Source organism: Camelus bactrianus, chromosome 5, assembly GCF_048773025.1.
Source record: "Camelus bactrianus isolate YW-2024 breed Bactrian camel chromosome 5, ASM4877302v1, whole genome shotgun sequence".
Lineage (NCBI taxonomy): Eukaryota > Metazoa > Chordata > Mammalia > Artiodactyla > Camelidae > Camelus > Camelus bactrianus.
This window is the reverse complement of record NC_133543.1, coordinates 74060221-74082681: the sequence shown is the minus strand read 5'-3', so window position 1 is coordinate 74082681 and position 22461 is coordinate 74060221. Positions and strand designations below refer to the sequence as shown.

The 22461-nt window shown below is 37.3% G+C and overlaps 1 protein-coding gene across 1 annotated transcript in view; it reads right to left on the bottom strand.

Moving 5' to 3' along the window:
- DYTN (dystrotelin) overlaps positions 1–22461 on the bottom strand; it is a 44542-nt gene that overhangs the window by 802 nt on the left and 21279 nt on the right. The window contains 3 exon segments of the mRNA XM_010960108.2: positions 5286–5805; positions 8334–8493; positions 21254–21402. Of these exon segments, the coding sequence (XP_010958410.2) occupies positions 5286–5805; positions 8334–8493; positions 21254–21402 (829 nt within the window).

Below are 22461 nucleotides of genomic sequence, written 5' to 3'. Positions count from 1 at the left end.
GAGCTTTGCACTTGTCAGCCTCCATAATCGTGGGAGCTAATTCCTCAAAATAAAACTCATTTGATACCTATATATAAATCCTATTTGTTCTGTTTCTCTGGAGAACTCTGACTACTACAGTATATCAGGGATGGGGCCCCAGTAATAAGTTCCCAGGTGATACTGAAACTTGCTGGTCCAGGGACGATGCTTTGAGACATCTACTCTATAGTTACTGATTAATGGTTTGAGTGGTCCCTTATGATCTGCTGTAATAGGAATTGTGCTGTAGAAAGAGCTACATTTTGGCAGTTCTCAACCAAAAGTTTGATATATATAATTTTTAAGCAAAGAGTTCCATTTCTAAGAATTGATCCTACAGGCACATTTACCTATGAGTACACTGATACATGCTATAAGGATACTCACCAAAACATTCTTGTGATAACAATAAAAAAATTGGGAGCAACTTAATTACACAGCAATAAATAAATAATGGTAGGTTTATACCCTGGGATATTATGCAGCATTTAAAAAATGACACTGCTCAGCATCTAGCATCTTAGCATTTGGCCAAGTGACAAAAGCAAAAATAAGTACCATCTAATGCATGTTGAGAAAGTAAAGACACATATATGCGAAGAAAAAGGTCTGAAGAAAAATCCATTAAACTCCAGCAGTGTTTACCTCAGAGAAACAGGTGGCAGGGAGTGAAGGACATGATGATGAATTCATTTATGAAAAATCTGTGCGCTTAGGCATTTTAATTTTACAATGAGCATGTGGTGTAATATTGTTGGTGTAATTAATAAGAAATAAGATCACAGGAAATAAAAACATGGAGAGGTTTATTTTGTTAGTTATACACGTTAGTGCCACGATTTATGGAGGCTCCATCTGTGCTGTTTTCTGTCAAACATGAGAGGAGAGGGCTCATGCCTTTTTTACTGCCTATTCCTTAACACTGTTCCAGAACTACAAGGACCTTGAATAAATTAATATTTTATTGCCTGAATAAAAAACCTTGTCCAGAGGCAAACTTATTTTAGGATATTGTGTTTCTCAGCCAACAGTTATCAGAACTTTAAATACAACAATAAGGAAATAGAGAAGCAATAATTCATTTCATACATAGGGTTTTTTCTTGTTTGGTTGTTTTATTTTGAAGCTTCAGTCCTCTGAAATGTTAAAAACAGCCAAAGATATGTACCTAGCATCAAGCACGTTGCATGGCATGAACTTGGAATTCCATACATATAGGGGCTGAATTAGTACAGAATACAGGTGGAGGCCTAATGAGATGGAAATACTTGTGAAGTCAACAGTCCAGAGGAAATCACAATGGGAAAATAATTCACTTGAATGTAATTAACAATCTACCTGGTCTCTGAACGAATTAGGGATGTGAGAGAAGGCTATCAGAATGATGGGTGTAGAGGTTTAAAAGTATTAGATTATCTAGCCTATAAGTACTCCCCTTTGGCAATTAAAATACTGAGCCCGTGTCTTCCTTATAACAAGAATTAATTAAGCAAACCAATATGTATTGAATAGCTACTCTGGACAAGACCACTCCCTTGGGTTCCAGATTGTACATGTTGATTTCCACTCTGATATTTCCATCTGGATGTCTTCAAGGAATTCACACTTAATCTGTTCAAAACAAAGCTCCTGATTTGCTGACTTCCATCTCAGCTTTCCCAGTTTTCCTCAATGCAATAAGTGTATCACCATCCACCCAGTCCAAGTCGCCGTCACTTGCCTAGACTGTAACAGGCTTTTACCCAGGCTCTTTGCTCACTCCCTTGCCAACCCACTTTCTACAACAATGCTAGAGTGTTTTAAAAACATAAATCTACCCCTTTCAAAATGAGTGCCAGCACTCAGCACAGCACTTGGCACATAGTTAGAGTTTGATGACTATTTGTTGAATGAATAAATGAAGGAAGAAAGAATGAGTGAATGAATGATGAACCAACTAGATTTTTATTTTTAACCTTCATGGAGCTTAAAGTTGGAACTCTGTGTATCTTTTCACATCAAGAAAATTTACTTCCACTTTCATATATATATATATGTATATATATACACACACACCTGTCATATATGTATACATATGACAGAGACAGAAAGATTCATCAAGATTTTCATACATAACCCTAGGATTCCCAGGCAGCATTTGAGAAGACTACCTTCTAAATAAGTGCTGAACTTCTCTTTCCTGAGGTTACAAAAGCAGTGCTCTTTCTTTTTCTATAATTTGCTGACATTCAAGCTGCATTTTCTGATTATTTAAAAGAATTGTTTGGAATTTAAAGTGGTTTGGGGAACCCCCCCATATTACACACTGTCTCTTTTCCATTAAGCTCTCTGGGTCTCCTGAAGTCCTGTTATCCTAGATCTTGATGCTGAATGATTATACTCAGTTTATGCCAATGACTGCCCCCAAACTGATCTACAGGCTTGCTGTTTTCATCTTATTAAGCCTTAAGTCATATAAAGTTCAATCTTAATTTCTAAAATGTGTTGACTTCCTAGCAAAGCTCTAACTCAAATGGCTAGTCAGCTACTAGGATAATCACAGCACTGGGTGAGTCTGTTGACACTGAGTAAATCTTGGTATGTTACAAACAATAGATCTTTCTAACTTTGCCAACAATTCTCAAATTAAAAAAATAAAAAACTGGGACAGAAAAATGATCAGAAACTTCCTGCTGTTAAATGATGCATCTGTGACAGAGAGAGAAATAAAACAAAAATGGCCAATACCTTCATTTAGTTTGTTTGCCTTTCCACTTTTCCATCTGTGTGGTTGTCGCATTTCTGTCTCTGATTACGTCTGGTGTAATTTTGGTAGGCATGCATAGATTGTGGGGGGTATTTTTATAGTCCATATCACCAATGGCTAAGTACAGTTTTCAAACAGGATCATATTCAATACTAGATTGAGTAAGGATACGAACTTAACAAGAAATATTTGAGTAGAGTGACAGTGTTTAATAAATGTAAACAGTAGCCAGGAAGATTAGCACAGATCCCATGCTTAAAATTTCCAAAAAAATAAAACTGATATAAGAGAACTAAGACTATAAATTAAAATTTTGTCTATCAGTATTTGCTGAATCATCACAAAGTATACAATACTACGTAATAACAAAAAGGAAAATGTGCATTTCCCTGCTGATATCATAAACACTTTTGCATAATAATGCATACTTCCTGCATCTCAATGGTTCTTTTTAAATTGTAAATGAAAGCAGAGGTAAACTGTTTGAGACATATTTTTTATATTATCTACAAGATTGGATAATGCTAATTGCATCTTTATACATCATTGCATTATCTGAATTTAAAAATAAACTTATATCACTCAAAAAAAAAAAACTTTACCTTTTCATGATTTCCCTTTTAGTGACATAATGATGTGTGTGTGTGTGTGTGTGTGTGTGTGTTTGTGTGTCTGTATCTCGATAAAGTTATTTAAAATATGCATGGACCTTTGAGGTATCAAAATGCACACAGTGTTTGGGATATTGTCTCCCAAATATGTGTAGTAGACCTAGTTTACTAAGAATCTGAAATGTACACTATAGCCTACTACATTTGTGAAGGCTGACTCAATACGATATTTTAAAAACCCACAGCTTTCATAAACTCAGTTGGAGAAACAGACAAAACATTAAAACAAGATGAAGAGGTCAAATCCTAAGAGTCTGTAGAATAGAAGCTAAATTTTTATGTGAAATTTTCCTAAAAAGGTCAAGTGGATATTGACTTTGCTTTGAATGCTTATCATGACAGCAGTGACATTTAGATAGATATACGGTGGGTGGAGTCCTGTGTTGGCGTAAGAATCAGGTACAAGGAGTTCCCATCCAGTCTTTGTCTCAGGCAGTCTGATTCTTCTAGCGTCTTTGTGATCTTGTTTTCTTCAATATAAGGATTATAGCTCCAACTCTTTTCATAGTAAAGATTTTTAGAATCACCAAGTAATTACTTCATTGGCTTGGCTTTACCAAGTTCAATATATAACTAACATCATTATGCTCTCATTTTACAGCTCACTGACCATAATGGGCTGAATTGTGTCTCCCTCCCCCAATTTATATATGAAGTCCTACTCCCAGGGCCCCTGAATGGGACTATATTTGGGGATAGAGTCTTTCAGGAGTTAATTAAGTGGAGTGAAGTTATCTGGCTGTGTCCTAATCCAGTACAACTAGTATCCTTATGAGAAGAGGAGATTTGGGCAGGGCCATGTACAGAGGGAGGCTGGTGTGAGAACACAAGGAGAAGACAGCCATCGACGAGCCAAGGGGAGAGGCCTCAGAAGACATCAATGCTGCTGACTCCTTGATCTCAGACTTCTGGCCTCCAGGAGTGTAAGAAAAAAATTTTTTTAAATTGTTTAACTATCCAATCTGTGATACTTTGTAATGGCTGCCCTAGGAAACTAATACACCAACTCAGAAATATTTGGGGAAGTCCTCCTCTGATGCAGAAACACATGAGAATGTTATTCTTTGTCTTATCAAGTCTCTAGATGATCACATCAACATAAAGGATCTTAGAAAAATAGATCTTAGGCTTTCTTAAAAAATGGATACAAATATAGATAGAGCTATGTTAACATCACAAAACACTCTACCCATAAATAAGACAATGTCACTGCAAAACAGAAGAAATTCCTATAGTAAAGAAATATTAAGTGAAAAAGAATATGAAAATGAATACATGTATGTCTATGCATGAATGGGACATTGTGCTGTACACCAGAAACTGACACATTGTAACTGACTGTACTTCAATAAAAAAATTATTTATAATTAGAAAAAAAGAAATATTAAAAATACAGCCTTTAGATTTAGCAATGAGTCATGGCTCATGAAAGTGATGATGCTGGTTCTACTTATAATATAGAAATCTTAATTATCCTCTAGAAAGAGTGTCATTCTTACTCCCATTTTTATATGATAACATCAAGTTTCCTAGTTCTATGTGTTTTCATACTATTGCAACAGCAATTGCAAGAACAAAACAGTAGGCATTTATTGAATTCTTGGTATGTGCCAGGTGCTATACTAAAATCTCATCTGGTTTGTCACCTTTAATGCTCACAATAACCCTATCAATTAGGCAATACCAAAAATCAATTTCACAGCGGCTACTCATGTCCAAAAGACTCACAACTTTGTTACTCACTAGATTGTATTGCAGCTATTGGGCTAATGTTACAGAATTAAGTGTTTAATAAGCAGCCTGAATCCCTGGCGATCAATATCCTCTAGGCATTGTGAAAACCTTACCTGAAGGCATTTCTAGAGTGAAGGCATCCATGAGTTTTGACAACAATTCTTGCAGTTCCTCTTCCTCTACCTGATCCTTTGCCTTCTGGATACTGACTGTCTGTTTCCTTCCTGCAGGTGCCAGAACAGGACTGTTCATTTCAGTAGGGGCAGTTTGGGGGGTGTCCTGCAGCAGTCTTTCCTGGGAACTGGGTAAGAAACTAAAGAGTTCCTTCATGGTCTTTTGTGCTTGGCTTTGTGCCCTGGTGCTCTGCTGTTGACCTGTTGACCTTGGCTGCAAAACGACCTCTGGTGATTCTGAATTTGATAGAGCATCTCCTGCACGTGCTTGACTTTGGTGACTTCTGTCAATTGCCAAGGCCTTAGGAAGAGCTTCCTGCTCTGGATCCCCCTCAGTGGCATCCTTGGTCTGGGAAGAATCTCCTCCCTTTCAAAACCTTTTTTCACCTTTTCCACAGTCACCCTTGGCCGCCATATTTTGACAGGAAAAAGATGAAGGTTGGAGGGGCTGCAACATTGCCTGCATAAAGAAAATTTTATTTATGAAGAAATGAACATTTATCTTACTTTCTCATTATGCATTAAATTTTTAATATTCCAACAGGAAATATTAATGCAAGATTTTTTTGTCTCTAAATAATTACTATTAATTTTATTTTATACTGTTAATTTAATGTTGACTTAAAACTGCCTACAAAAGCTAGAAAAGCTCAGATTCTAAAATATCATGGCAAATAATGATAAGGAATTTAGGAAAACTCTTGTTTCCAAAAGTTCAAGTTCTAAAAATATCATAAGGAATATCTAAAAACACAAAGATACAGTGGACTGACAGACAAAAAGCATTACAACAAAACATGTTCATAATGATCTATCCAGGTACTATGCTGTGAAGGGTTTCATGGCAAGCCATAGGTATAAAATCTAGGGGGTGTGCTCCTTACAAAGCTCAGTTCTCAAAGTGCGGTCCACAGGCTCCTGGAGGTCCCTGAGACCCTTTCAGGGGTGCGTGAGGTCAAAATTATTTTCACAATAACACTTGTTACTGTGAAATAGCATCTGTTATTTGCCTTTTCATTGTGTTGACACTTGCACTGGTGGTGCAAAATCAGATAAGTAAAGCTGAAGTTGTTGGTGCTTTAGCACAAATCGAGGCAGCATCACCAAGCAGTGCTCGTAGTCATGGTATTCTTACCATCCTGCACTTGTAGTTAAAAATAAAAAGGCAATTCCACTCAAGAATATCTTTAATGCAGATGAATGGATAAAGAAGATATGGTATATGAACACACACACACACACAATGGAATACTACTCAGTCATAAAAAGAATGAAGTAATGCCATATGTAGCAATGCCATATGTAGGATGGACCTAGAGATTATCATACTAAGTGAAGTAAGTCAGACAAAGACAAGTATCATATATTACTTATATGTGGAATCTAAAAATATGGCACAAGTGAACTTATCTACAAAATAGGAACAGACTCACAGACATACTAAACAATCTTACAGTTACCCAAAGAGAAGGGGAGATGAATAAAATAAGGGCTTGGGATTAATAGATACACACTACTATATATAAAATAGATAAACAACAAGGATCTACTGTATAGCACAGGGAAATATATTTAATATTTTGTGATATCCTATCTGAAAAATAATACATATATATCTTATTTATATATATATATAAAATTGAATCACTTTGCTGTACACCTAAAATTAACACAATATTGTAAATCAACAATACTTCAATAAAAAAGAAGAAAAGGAAAAATGAATATCCTGGATGGTGTAGTAAAAATTCTTAGCTTTCTTACTAGCAACTCATGTCTTTTTAGTATTGTATGTGCTGAAATGAGAAGTATGCATAAAACACTTCTGATGTTTACTGAAATACTAAAGTTGCCTCTTGTGGGAAAGAATTTCAGACTTGGGTACTTGGCGAACATTTTCTCAAAAATGAATGAAGTGAGACTGTGACAGTAAGGAAAACAACTACACGTGTTGCCAATTTTAACAGTTGAGCCTCCAAGCAAAAATTAGAATTTTGGATAACTTGCATCCACTATCATGAGCTTGCTAGCTTTCCAATTCTTGAGGACTTTTCTGATAATATTAGTGGTAATATTAATGAATATGATTTTTTAAAATCTTGTATAATGAAATAGGTGAGATTAGGAAGTTTGGCATAACTTGGTGAACTTCCAAATGACCGATGTGTGATGGTACAAAATCACCTGGGTAAAGATTCATTTAAGAAGTGCAACTGAACACTGTGTTTTAATGAAACAGAGTGTGAAAGAGAGATGGTTTCAGATTCAATATCACAACTATCCTTTAAGAAATGATCATTTATCATGTGTTGGTGTAGCATCAAAGAAGAAGATCTCCAATTATTTGAAAAGTCTATTAAAATACTCCTCTCTTTTGCAACTGCAAATCTACGTGAGGCCAGATTTCTTGATATACTTCAGCTCAAACATCTTGCAACAGATTGAACGCCGAAGCAGTTAGAAAAATCCAGCTGTTTTTTATTAAGACAGACATTAAAGAGGTTTGTAGAAAATGTAAAACAATGCCATTTCTAATTTAAAAAAAGTATAGCTACTGTTTAAAATGTTACATATACAATGTGTTTATTATTTTCATTTTCAAATTAGTTAACAAATTTGTTTTAAAACCACTTATCAGTTTTAATTTTGATTAGGGTAAATAGCGATATATATAACTCACAAAATCTCCTTGGGATCCTCAAAAAATTTAAAGAATCTAAAAGGGATGTGCTGAAACTAAAAGTCAATCAATGCTGTAAAGAACCACTGTTGTTTCTAAATGGTACCAATACTGTTCTCGCCCAAAGGTGGAAGATACCATCTGGCTGATGAAAGGGGGAGTTGGTCAAGGTATGGAGAGCCAAGGGAAAGGGAAGAGGCTGATCAGAGTGAGATGCAAAGCCTCAGGCTGCAGCCGTCCCTCAGCCAGAGGATTCTAGGTCCGGCATCCAGATGGTGAAGATGGCCAGTGTCGCCCACACTATATACCTGTAGCTCCTGTCCCATTAGCTGGAGCTTGGTCCACAGACTGTCCTGGCTGGTTGTGAGTTCATGAATCTTTGTTTCCAATCTGCAACTTTTTTCCTCCTGGCAGGCGTATACGGCTTGCAGCTTGTCTTTGTACCGATTTAACTGCTTTTTAAGGGGCCTGGAAAGAGGACAGGTCTGAGTGGGTTGGAAGGGCAAGAGGCCAGCACAGCAAGATGCAAAATGTACTTCAGGTCCTCTCTGTAGAAGATGCCAGAGAAGCCTGTGCCTCGACTATTATCTCATAGTGATCAGTCCTGCTTTAAACTGCTTGTTCACCATGTGCAGCAGCCCTTTGTGTCTGTTATATACACAATTCCACCAAGAATTTCATTGGTTTTAGAGGTGTTTTCGAAAACTTACCATACATGTTACAAATTACTTTTGACAGCATACCTTCAGCAGCTCCTAAAGTCAAATACTACTTTGTTCATTGTCCTTTTGTCTAGAGACACTCCATCTAGAATAATAGCATAGATGTCGTGGCTAAATACCCGGCACCTGACCAAGGCCACAGGGAAGGAGCAACGATGCCGTTTGTGAATGGTGAGTCAATTTTGCCTTCTCTTCTTAAGTCAAACTGTTCATTGGTTTCAGAATGAACCAAGCAGTTTGGGTAATTTCTTTAAAAAAAAATATATAAGGTAGATCATGTTACTCCTCTGCTCCAATGGTTCCTCTCTTTATCCAGAATAAATCAAAGTCCTTACAGAGGTGGCCAAAGCTCGGCAAGATGGCCAAGCGTCCCCTTCCCTCTTTGACCTCCTCTCTGGTTTCTCCTGCTCACTCACTGCCCTTCAGCCACACAGAGCTCTTGGCAACTCTCTGAACACAGTTGGCACATTCTCCCCTCAGAGTCTGCCCTTTTGGTCCCCTCTGCCTGGAACCCTCCTTCCCCCAGGTTCTTGGCCAGCGCACTGCCGCATCCTTTAGTCTTTGCTCACCATCATACTCTCAGTGAGGCCCTCCCCGACTGGCTGACTTGAAGCTGCAAACCAGAGCCCCCCAACCTCGCAGCCGTACCCGCCCATCTCCTTCCTACTCTGCCCGTCTCCGTGGCTTTGTGCCATGTCTAATTGTTACAGAACGTCTTGAGATCTTAGATTTTGACTTAGTCTCAAGCCTTCAAACTTCTGGACAGTCACATTATATGACATCCTTCCTGTTTTACTTGCTTTTACTTACATCTTACTTACTCTATTACTTAATAATTGCTTGTTATCTCTTTATTCTGGCAACTTATTTTTTCCATTTGGCATCATGACAAATCCTCTGAAATTGTACACAGTATGTGTACAGTCAAAATTGGCTTTCTAATGTTAGCTCTCTTCGTTGTGTGGTAGTTTCACTGGTGCAGACATCTATCAAAAGTCACCAACTTATACATCTGAAATATATGCAGTTGACTCTGCAGGAATCATACCACAATGAAGGTGTTAAAAAATTGGCTTTCTAAAGTACAGTCTTATCCTTTGACCACTGCTGTTGTCATATTTGTGGAATTTGTAGACATTGGCTCCCTGGTAGGAAGTGCAACAACATTTCTCAATGTTAGAGCCTTTGAAAGTCCTGATCACCACAGATCTTGGGGAGGCCTTGGGATCTAGTTTGGGCTCACATCCAAAGCAGGCATCTCTAAAGGATGGCCCTCAAACTTCCAGACAGCCACACAGGTGAAACAGGAGTCTGATTCCAAAATTCTTGATCATAATTGGAGTTTCAAGTACATGTTTATGATGGACTTTTCAGGAAGGAAGGAGTCAGCCCAGGGATTTTATATAACAGACAGTAAAGAGACATTCTCCGAAGGCATCTCTAGACAGCATTCTCTGTCCTTAGAGTGTCGTGCTTGCTGAACTTACAGTTGACTAGACATCTCAGGTCTTCCCACACTATTTGCTGGAACCTGGGCCTATAATTATAGGATTTACATTTAATCTTTTACAATTTGATCTTTACTAATTGCCCCCATTCCAGATTATGATGTCTTAGTGAATCAAGATTGTCATTCGCCTTATTGTCTGTGTCTTTTAGTATCATGTAACACATTTAACAACTATGCTCTCTACTGTTTTATCCAAATCATTGACAAAAATAATGGGGCAGACAGGAACAAGGATAAAGCCTTCACATAGATTTTACTCATTAATCAGGTTTACACTGGTATTCTGTGTGTTGACAACCAAATTTCAAGGAATAAAATCAGTCAATCAAAATCAAAACTTAATGTAATTATCCAGATGATTTTTGCTATGCTGAACTATTCAAGTGGAGTTAAAGCCTCCTTTTACCTTCATACTAGAATCATAGGATGTCTTCCAATTTTTTTTTTAAGAGCATGGTAAAAAATTTGTAGAAATTTTTCCTGTAAAAGCAAAGCAAAATGCTGTTGGTGCATATCTGCTGTCAGTATTTGTGCATAACACATGTGGTTCCTACCTTCGGTCCCGATGGAGAGCGTTAATGGATTCGTGAGTCCTCCACAGTGCATTCCTAATGCTGACTATGGTCTGGAGAAACAAGAAAGAGAGAAAATGCATTTTTGGTTTGAATTTAACCCATATGCCTAAAAATTCATCCTAAGAACATGATAACAACATATCTTTTAAAAATTCTTTTTCAAAAGTGACTAGTGTTTGGGTGTAAGTTCATACACAGTGATGCTGATGTTCATATGCTCAATGTGCAGTCACCGTCTCATTTTTACAAGACACTTTTCTTGAAAGAGATTTAAACATAAACAAGATTTTTAGGTTTTAAAAATAAGTCACAATAGTCTTTTGCCTGGGTTGGGCGGTTGCCCAGAACCTCTCTTTCCACAAAGGCATCTCCCGAAAACAGCTGAGTCACTTTCTTTCTTTGGGCTCAAGAAATCTTTCACTTCTACCTTTCACCTTCTACTGAAAATTTCTGATCTTTCCATGCTTCCTACGTGCACATCTACTTGGACTCATCCCTTCTTTTGCATTCACCGAGTCTCACTGACTTAATAATAATCAGCTCAGTTCTCATCTAGGATTTTCTCACCAAACTTGATCTCTCAAATTGCATTCTACTTTCCTGAACTGCAACCCAAGTGCAAATCCTGACCTGACCCAGCCTGGCCCAGGCTCCTGGGGCATCATGTACCAGCCCATGGCTCCCACATGTCTGGATGGGAGATTGGATTTCATTACTCTACATTCATAAGCAGCTGTGGCTCTGTTCTGTGGCCTTCTCTTCTCCCTACAAAAGATCGGAAGAGAAACTGGCCACCTTGGGAACATTCTTCCATAGAAATAACCTGAAAGAGGAAGAGGGTAGAGTGGAAAGGCAAAAGTGAGCTGTAGACTTGAAGTCACATTCTCCGGTTGGTGCATGCTCTCTGTGGTCTTTCTGAGGAACCGGTGCCTGTCCCTTCTTCATTCAAATATTCAGCATTTACATGCGTAGTGTAGTTCACTTTGAATCAGTGAACTTTCTATCATTAGTATCAGTGGTATCATTTGGTACCTATGATTCTGCAATAGAGAAGCATTTCAGGTTAGCACATATGGCCGTACCATCGTATATCCATAGAATAGATACCATGGCTTATTTAGTCATTTGCAATGGAAGAACATTAGGCTTTTTCCAACTTTTCAGAATTATAAGCAATGCTGCTGTGAAAAAGCTGTAATGCCTCTTTGTGCTTTTATGTGCAAGGTTCTCAGATTTTAAGTTTAATAAATACTGGTCATTTGCCCTCTTTGGACACATACACACATGCATGAATAGTTGAATATCTGTATGCATGGAGTAAGGTCTGCGAGGATACACGCCAAACAGATTACCTCTGGAAAACTAGGAACTGAATCTGGGCTGGGAATTTTGGCTGAAAAGGACCTTATCTTTTTCTGTAATATTTTCACTTTTTACAAAACAAACAGATTTATGTTTTATTTGTATAATTAAAATGTGTTTTAAAAAAGATCAAAGAAAAACATGTATTACATACAGAAGATAGGCGGAAGCAACTTTAAGAATGAGAAAGACATGAGAGGGAGTAAGAGGAAAGTGAAATACAGGAGGGAAACCAAAACAGCAAAACCTTTTTACCATTTCTTGCCTCAGAATAAATCAATGTTAGAGTGAAAAAGAAAAAAAAAGAGTCTGCCTTGTGAAAATGGCTTTTCTTCCTCTTTTACTTGAAGCAGGAAATGGAGCAGCTCTTTATCTGTCTCCACACGTGTGACTCCACTCTGCCGAGCACTCCAGCAAGAGGCGTTGTGGCTGTGCAGTGAGGGGTGTCTCTGAGTGGCACGCCTGCGTGAGCTGCTGATGCAAACGCACTGAGACCCGAAAAAACATCACCCAGAAGCAGTTGCACAGGCCTTATTACTGGGGGGGTCACAAGACTTACTCTCCACTCACACTTCTACCCATATAACTGCAGAATGGGAACTCTAATTTCTCTCTGATGATTGAAAAACATCACAGATGATCCTGTTCTGAAGACCTTCCTTAGGATCAGACTGTACTGATTACGATGATTGAGGGGACGCCTACAAGTGAGGTTACGCATGGGAGAGCAAATAAACAACTGATTGAAAACAGGATCAAGTAGCTGCAGAATGTACGCTTAAAAAGCAAGAAGCGTTTCTCAGCTGTTTGATGGAAATAAATTTCATTGAGGCTTTTTTGCTGTTTCCTCCCTCTGATTTTTCTTTCACTTTCGTCTCTCATCTCTTCCCTTCTAAAATTCCTGAACATTTTCTTTATGTATGGATGAACTAATTTCCCCCTTTTCCCTACTTTTTAACTATGTCAAATCTTAGGATACTGAGTTGTCAAGTTAAGGCACTGTGGGCAGAAGAAAGCTTTGTCTGTAAGTAAGCTATGTTCTGAAGTTTGGGGCAGAGACTTGGAATCTAGAGACACTGGAGTAGTTTAAAGATATCGAAGTTGAATATAGCTTCCCTTCAGGATGTAGACTTAGGAAGCATCCCTTTAAAGCTAAACTTCCTCCACTAAGGCAGTGAATAAGACAGTTGCATTGAGACGGTGGCGTGTGTTGTTGGTGTTAGAATTGCCCACTCAAAATGCACGTTGCTCCGCTACATGTAAATGAGGATAGGTTTTGTGTCTCCTTAAGGATGTCACTATTCAGTTTTCTAAAACATGCCACAACGATCAATACAAATTATACTATAATCTTGTATACCACTGTTGCCTTTAATTCATAGTTCTTAGCTGGATAGAAAACTTACAATGTATTTTGTCCTTGTAAACATCAGATTAACCTGATCTACTCTGCTCTTCAGGAAAAGCTATGCCACTAATTATATTACATAGGCTAAAGACTGCCAGGCAGTTTTGTATTTTGAGGATAGCATAGGTTTTCTTAACAGATATTTGGTTTGATTCTCTGGAGGCAAATGTGACTATTCTTTTGGGGTAAAAATTGAGCATATTTGAGTTGAGTTAAGCAGAAATTTGAAGATTTGAAAAATGAATAAAATGATAAGTTTAAAATACCTTTATTAATTAATTTGAAAATCTTGAAGAAGTAGATGATTTTCTCACGAAAATCAAGTTATCAAAGTTAACTGCAGAAAGCATGAAGATACTATTGCACTTGAAGAAACAGAAAAGATGATCTAAATATTACAATGGCTCCAATGTCCTCGGGCTTTACTCTTGAATTGTGGCTATTGTTAAAGAAATAAATAGTTCTTATGGCAGATAAACCATTTCAAACTTAAGAAGAAAAATGACTAGTTGCTTATATATAGCTACCAAACCTCAAATGCTCAAAATGGACAAAAATAGCACTGAGAGAGAGACTATTCTGACTCATAAATATTTCAATTCTGAATAAGACTGATAGTGTTTTCATAAGAATTGAAGTTGTCTACATAGCAAGTCACATTATAAATAAGACTAAAAGGAAATAACTATAAAGAAAGATTTCCCACAGTTAAACCTAACATTTAAGAAGTTCAAAAACATTAATAAATCAAACAGCTGCATCAGTAAAAATGATCAGAGGACACCAGCAGAAGAGAAAATACAATTTCCTTCTAAACTATGTGGTGGAAAAAGACGTTTCATTTCACTCTTAATCAGAGAAATGGAAGTTAAGGTAAACAAAATATATTCTGCTCATAAAATTAAAATTTTAAATATGGTGGTAGTCAATATTAGCAAGGATTGAGATAGTTAACTTGAAATTACTGGGAGTATAATTTGGTATATCCTTTCTAAATAGAAATTTTGTATGAGGAGTCTTAAAAATGTTCCCACTTCTCATTCTTGTGATTCTACTTTATGAAATATATCCTGATGAAATAACTGGGGAGACATGTACAAAGAATAAAGTATGAAGATTTCAGTAGTAAATTTTTAAATTACAACAAAAGTTGGAAATAACCCAAATATTCTGCAACAGAGGAGGGGTTAAATAAATAATGTCAAGTCCATTTGAATAAAAATTATACAACCATTAAGATGTTTTGCAAGAACTGTAATGGCAGTGGAAAATTCTCACAATGTAGCAGGGAGGGTATAGCTCAAATGCTAGAGTGCATGCTTAGCATACAGGAACTCTTGAGTTCAATCCCCAGTACCTCCTCTAAAGCCTCATTACCTCTCCCTCAAAAATAAATAAAATAAATGACATTTAAAAAAAGAAAATTCTCACAATGTAACTTACAGTTATAGAACTAGATAATCAATACACTTTGCAGTATGATGCAAACTATATTTAAAATATTTGCAAGGAAGAAAGTAAACCAAAAATATTAACAATGGTTATATCATGGATTGATTGCAATTTTAATTTTCTTCTTTGTTCCTTTCTGACTTTTCCAGATCTTCCATAATAAATATGTAGCATTTTAAGATTGGAGATAACAGTTATTTTAAAAATGTGTTCCTAGATTTTTCCCCTTGATCACATGAACAACCTGAATATATGCCCCAAGCTAAGGAATGGCTCACCGAATTTCGCTGCACCAGTGCAAAATGTACCAGATTAATTGCGCCTTACTTGTTCTTTTCCCCTTTGGACTCACCCGATGTTGCCGGCTGCTGTCATAGGTTTGCTGAGCCCGAGAGACCCCTTGAGATGTTTGTCTGAAGGCCTCTGTGGCTGCTGTTTCTACTGGACCAGTTGGACTTACACGTATTGGTGTTTCAGAGCTGTTATTCTGAATGGACAGCCTGTTACGGTAGAATTTTGTGACTGGTTATAATAATTTTTAATGATCAAGTGTGACATTAAAGAAAGTTTTTAAAGAAACTGTTAAGTCAGATATTAAATTCACTATCCAAAAAATAACAAAGTAGCCCAACTTTTCCCCCTGTGCTTTTTTCCAACCACGCAGTTGATATAGAGCTAATTGGCCAATACTAGGAACAAAAATTCCATTTCCCTCCTTCTTGATAATCTAGAAATGAGAATGCAAAGAAAACCCCTCAGGTCATCTTGTCCAGGTCAGATACTAGGGGTTCTAAGCGCAGATGTGTGGTTATTATGTGGTGTCTAAAGGAGCATAGAATAGCCTGGTTTAAGGTCAGGCATATTCCAATTTTATACAATTCCGTTTAGTTTCATTTCCTTGTTCAAAAACTATTTAAAACATACTACCATCTTGAGTTATTGCATATAAAAACACTTTTTGAAAAAGCAGAGAACTCCTTGCTCACCGAGACTTTACATCTAACGAACAGACAAACATAAAATCACTTCTGACATCCTGCGATTATTTCTACAGAAAGCGATGAGAGTCTAGGGCAAGAAGCGATTCTGCGGTGGTAAACTTTAATTATGTGTTGAAAGGGTGGGCATTTGGGTGTAGAAAAACAGGGTAACCCATTAATTCTTTGTCACACAACTTCTGAGTGACACACTCTGCTCCTACCCTATCTCAGATCATGTTAATACCTTGGGGTTGTTCAATTCCACTTTCTATACTCATGCAAATATTTACAAACAGCAAAATACATGTTTAATTTGTTTTTGAGACAAAATGGCATCATTCCACACACATTATTCTGTGACTTGCTCTTTGAATGCACGGTGCTGGATGCCCTCTAGTATAATAGAAAGATGCTAAAATTTGTTCCTAAGTAGATTCACCACTTTCTGTTGTGAGTCTGTCCAGTAAATATTCCACCATTTTTCTACCAGTGGATCTTTAGGTTTCTTCTTTATTGCCCCACCCTCCAATGCTACAATGTTCATCCTGATTTTCTAGGTAGTGGTGATTTTATTCCTACAGGACAGAGTTTCAAAAATGAATCAAGGGCCAAATCTTGTGTATATTTTCATGGTTAGTAGATACCACCCTTCTAAAGCCAACCCCTCTAGGTGTGCACTGGATTCCATCCCCTCTTTTATTTTATTTAAATTTTGCTGGGAGGAGGTAATTAGGTTTACCTATTTTACTTTTCAGTGGAGGTACTAGGGGTTGAACCCAGGACCTCATGCATGCTAAGCACGTGACTCTGCCACTGAGCTATCCCCTCCCTTATTTCCATCATTCCCTCTTGACTGCAGGATTCTGTTGCTCCAGCAGTGCTCCTCGTCTTACACCAAATCATCGTTTTCATTTTACAAACTCATTCCCATCAGTGCACTAACATGCTGTTATTTTCCACATCATAACAAAACATTCTCTTAACTTCAGTCACTTTACTGTCTTTTTGCTCCAGTTTAAAAAAAAAAATCCTGGGAAGAATTTTCCCACTTGGTATCATCTATTCCTCAACTCTCATTCTTTCTTAAGCAGCCTCCAGGATGATTCTTTCTACAGCCAATACCCTACGATATTCTTTTTTAGGTCATCAATGGTTTCCTCGGTGCTAAATCTAAAGGTCAATTCTTACTTGACCTAGCAGCAGCGTTTACACCGTGGATCACGCCCTCCTCTCTGAGTCACTTTCTTTACCTGTCTTCCAGGATTCCTCATTCTTGGTTTTCCTCCCATCTCTTCCATCACTCTTTCTCAGACTCCCTTGCTGATGTTTCACCTTCTCTCCAACTATGTGATGATGTTGGGTGTCACAGGGCTCAGTTCTCAGTTTTCCTCTCTTCCCCATCTACACTGTATTTGGTGATCTCATACAATCCTGTGGCTTTATAAACTATATATGTCAACAACTCCCAAATTTGATCGCCAGTAGACTTTCTCCCAAATTCCAGACATGAATAGAAAATTGCCTTCTCAACATCTCCATGTGGTTGTCCAAGGACATCGCAATCTTAACATGTCCCAATCTGAACTCCTGATCGTCCCCACAAACCTGCTCCACCGATATCCTTCCCCATTTCAGATGAGAGCAACTTTCTCCTTCTACTTACTGTAGCACCACCATGATCATATCTTTAATATAGCCTAGAGAGTTGACCCATAGATCTGAGGAAGGGAATACAAATCTTATTAACTGATCCAAGTATATAAGGACACCTAATATGTGACAAAATTTGTATTTTAATCAAGTGGGAAAAGATTGCATTATTGGTTATCCACGTAAAAATAACCAGAGCTAGACCTTTCCTAAAATAAATTTCACAGGGATTGAAAAATTAAATTAAAATTCAAAACAGAAACATTAGAAGAAATTTTGGGAAAATATTTATATAGCCTTGCTTCTACACTGCCCCCTTCAGGTTACTTTTAATATTTCCTTTTATTCCACTTGGCCACACTGGCTTCCTTGCTGTTCTTTGGAGCTGCCAGGTCCACTCCTGCTTTGAGCTGGCTGTCTCAGTTAGCAGGATGCTTTCCTAGGTACCTGTAAGATTCACTGCCTCACTTCCTTCAAGGCTTTGTTCAAATGTCACCTCTCACTGAGGACCACTAAAACCACCCTATTTAAATTTGTGAACCAACTTCCCCTCTGTCTTGCTCTCTCTTACTTGGCTCTCCTTTTTTTCTTTTACTTCAGTATTCTTAACTTCTAATATATTATTATAATCCATGTATATGCTTATTTTTAATTGTCTGGTTTCCCCCAACAGAATGAAAACTCCATGAGATCTTTGTGTCTTCAGCTCCCTGATGTAGTCCCAGTCCCGAGAAGAGAATTCACTAAAGTTTTATTGAGTGGATTATTTTTCAGATTAGTTTCTGAAAAGTCTGTAGCCATTTATACTTCTATCCAATGTCAAAAGCACCTAATTTCTTCCATGTTTACCAGCACAGGATGTTGTTATCAGTTCACTCTTTGTTATTCTGATTTAAAAAATGATGGTATCTCATTGTTCCTTTAGTTTGCATGTTTCTAACTGCTTGCAAAGATGAACAAATTTTTTGTGTGTTTAACGGCCATTTGGAATTCCTCTTCTGTAATGGCTGATTTAGATATTTGGTGTAATTTCCTCCTCATCCTCCTTATCTTCCTAATTTTCTTCTTCCTTATTTCTTTTTCCTCCTCCTCCTCCTTCTATTCCCTCCTCTTCCCCTTGTTCTTCCCTCCTCTCTCCTCCTTTCCCGCCTCCTCCTCTTCTTCTCTTTCGTCTTCTTTTTGAGTTTTTCTTATCAATTTGCAGGGACCTTTCCACAGCATAGTTTGTCCTCCGAGTGAAAATACTTTTCTAAGTCAGACTTATTTTTGATTTTGTTTATGATATCATTTACCATGAGAAAATGTTTACATTTGCATGTGTGTGTGTATATATATATATATATTCCTTCATGATTCCTTATTTTTTGTCTTGCTTAGGAAGCTCTACTCCAACCCAGTTTTCTTAAATTTTTCTAGTATTTTTATTTTAAACTATTTTTACACTTAAACTTCAAACACTTTGGAATTTATTTTAGTTTATGGGGTGAAATAAGGGCCACTTTTGTTTTCTTTCCAATGGCTAACCAGTTTTGCATCTTTTCCCATTGAACTGAAATAATACCTTCATCAAATGTGAGGTTCCCATTTATACCTGGATCAATAATTTTGTACTCTTGCCCTCGGCTCTATGTAGCCATTTCTTGTTTATATACAGTGGCTCTAATATCTGTGGAAGAGCATCCTTTCTCACTATTCTTTAATTTTACAATTTTAAATATTCTTGTACATTTTTCCTTTCAACATGTCTTCAGAATTATTTTATCCTATTTTTTAAAAAATTGTGATCCTATTTGGAAGTGCATTTAATTTAAACATAGTTGATTCTTTTTTTTTTTAATTTTGGGGGGAAGCAATAAAGTTTATTTATTTTTAGAGGAGGTACTGAGGATTGAACCCAGGACCTACTGCATGCTAAGCGTGTGCTCTACCACTTCAGCTGTACCCCCCAACCAAATGTGGTTGATTCTCATTATTCATGGTGGTTATGTTCTGTGAAATCACATGAACACTGAATTAGTGAAAACTGAACCACATCTTCTAGGGGAAACACAGGGTTAAGCTCTTGCAAGTCTCTGGTCAGAACATTTTCATCAACCAATCAATAGATAACTTTGTTTTATACATGTTTCTGTTTAAAGATAACTTCATTAATATATATTGTTGATTCATTAACACTGAACCCATGGTCAGCAGTGCTATAACTCATGCCTGAATGAAGCTCATCTAACACACGTATTTTTTAAGGCACATCATAGCCTTCTTGTGCTTAGGAACATGAGACAGCACTTCAGCACCATGTTTGGAAGCCATTTACAATAGTGAAATCACCAACAGAGAGCACAAAATGTGAAAAACATGGCACAAATTAGACTGTGTAAAGGATCTGTGTTTACACTATGAGAACTGAAACCAGAAGGCAGAGTGGAGTTCAACTTGATCTCAGCTGTGCTTTAGGCAGCTCAGAACTTTTTCCACACCCTGCATGTCTGCAAATGACCAAAGAAGCCTTGTGAGTACTGATTTTAGGGTTACAAATAAATTTTCATGAGAGGGTGAATGAATAAACATGGAATTTGCAAATACGGTGGATCAGTGGTATTAATTTTTGGATCATGTGCATTCTGACGCTAGTGTCTTCTCTTAGGAATTTGTACGTTTCTTCTTTTGTTCGGGTCTTGTTTTCTGTATTCAATGAAATATTGCACTTTTCTTTATATGTGCCTTGTGTCTTTTGTTAAACTCTTTTTCCTGGTTTCTTTTAAAAATAATTTTTATAGGTTATCATAAATAGATTTTTATAAAATTTCTAGCTGGCAACAGCTAATAGAGTGAACCCTCTGGAGCATAGTTTTGCATTCTGAATTTTGAGGATTAACAAAATTCACAATTTTTGATGTAATGGTTTTACTTGAGTGAATTAAGCTTAATAAAATATTTAAAATATACAAAATGCATGTATAGGGATGTTGCCTGGAAAACTGGGGGAGGTGAAGTGAAATGTGAAAATAACCAAAGTGGTCAATGATAAGCACATCCTTATAAAAATGAGAGTGAAGTCATTAAAAGTGACATTTTGGAAACATGACAGGGAAAATGCTCTCCATTTAATGTAAATGGGAGAGAAGAATGAAAAATTGTTTCTGTAGCATAATTCCTGATTTGGAAACACTAAACTGTGAATAGCACTTATCTGTGAGTGATGGAATGCCTTTCTTTCCCTTTTTAAAAAAGCATTAATTCTGAATTAGCCTTTCAAAAGCAAATCAACAAAAACTTAAAGTATAGAAAAAGTTATTCCAATATTCTAATATTAAAAATCTTCTGTGACTGTCGGAGATCTTTAGTTGGGATAGCTCTAAATGATTGGATGGGCCACTTAAATGTATTTTTACCCCTTGTTCTACTTTAAAATTAAAGTTCATTTCTAGAAGAAAAAAGCATCTCAACCCCTCACCCACTCTCACCTCCAACCTTTTTCACACCTGTGCAAATGCCCTGTGCTGGCTGTGTAACCCGGTACCCAGACTCCAGGCTGCCATCCTGCAGGACTGTCACTCACAGACACTCACCTGGCCTGTGCATGGTGAGCCATATCCTTTGGATTTACCTGGTCCAGCACCCACTGCCTTTTCGCAGCTTCTTTCCTCCTGCAGCGCCCTTGGAGCAGGTTGTTTCTGAGGGTCCTAGGGAGGAGTTTTGTGTCGTCCTTTGCTGACATCTGCTGGAACACCCAACATTCAAAAGGGCGCCACATTAGTCTTAACATGGTCTTCTTTCCTTACTTGGGTGGGCTGGCCACCACGAGAGGTCCTGAAACTATTTCGCTTATTTTTATGTCCACAGAAAAATCATCTTACTTCCTTGCTACCTTAATGTCTTCACATTCTCCCTCTATCCACATACATATAGTATACATTTCCCAGTGAAATACCTGCCAGCTTCTGCAATAACTCCTCTTAGAGCAACCCAAGAAGGTGCACTCAAGCCAGAAGAGGGTACGAAAGAGGACTAAGTCGATGGTTGCTAATTTGGGGGATTCCTTTGAGAATTTATCTTCAGAAAAATGCTCATACATTTAATTCTGTATACAGTTTCAGTGAATTCACAAACCACCTGAAGTCCGTCCACATGTCAGCCAAAAGGAAACAAAGGAATGAGATGTTTTATTAAAAATTTTCAACCCTTGAAATCTAAAGTGTAATAACAAAGTGACCACATGGTGTCAGTCTAACACCGATAAACCCCATCTCTCCCCAGGCTCTTAGAAACAGGAGGATCACAGAGCCAATAAACCTGAGGATCTCGGTTAATAAAAGTTTAGTAAAGCAATATCCACTGAAAATTATTTGGCAAGATTGAGGCTTGACTTTTGTGAACCATTCATGGTAAAGAGAGAATGTGGGAAAACTGTTCTCAGTAAAAGTAATTAATCAACATCTTTCACTAATGTGAAATTTGGAGGTGAGACCATCTGCATGGAGACACTGATTCATGCTTAGCGACAAAAAGACAGTGTTCTTTCTGGGAAAATTTAAAAGCTCTCTGCTTTAAAGATATCCTGTTGCTCTTTCTCCTTAGTAAGAGCGGACTTCTCTTGCTGAGCATTTATAATTTTCTTAAAAAAAAAATTGGAAGTCAGGTATGAAGTCTTAGTTTTATACTCTTCCAGTCAAAACTGAGATAATGGCTTTTCTCTTTGGTTTTTCCTAAAGGAAAAAATACTTGAATTTTAGTGCTCAGGAAAAGACATGCTAAAAAAGAAAACTTCTTTCAAAAT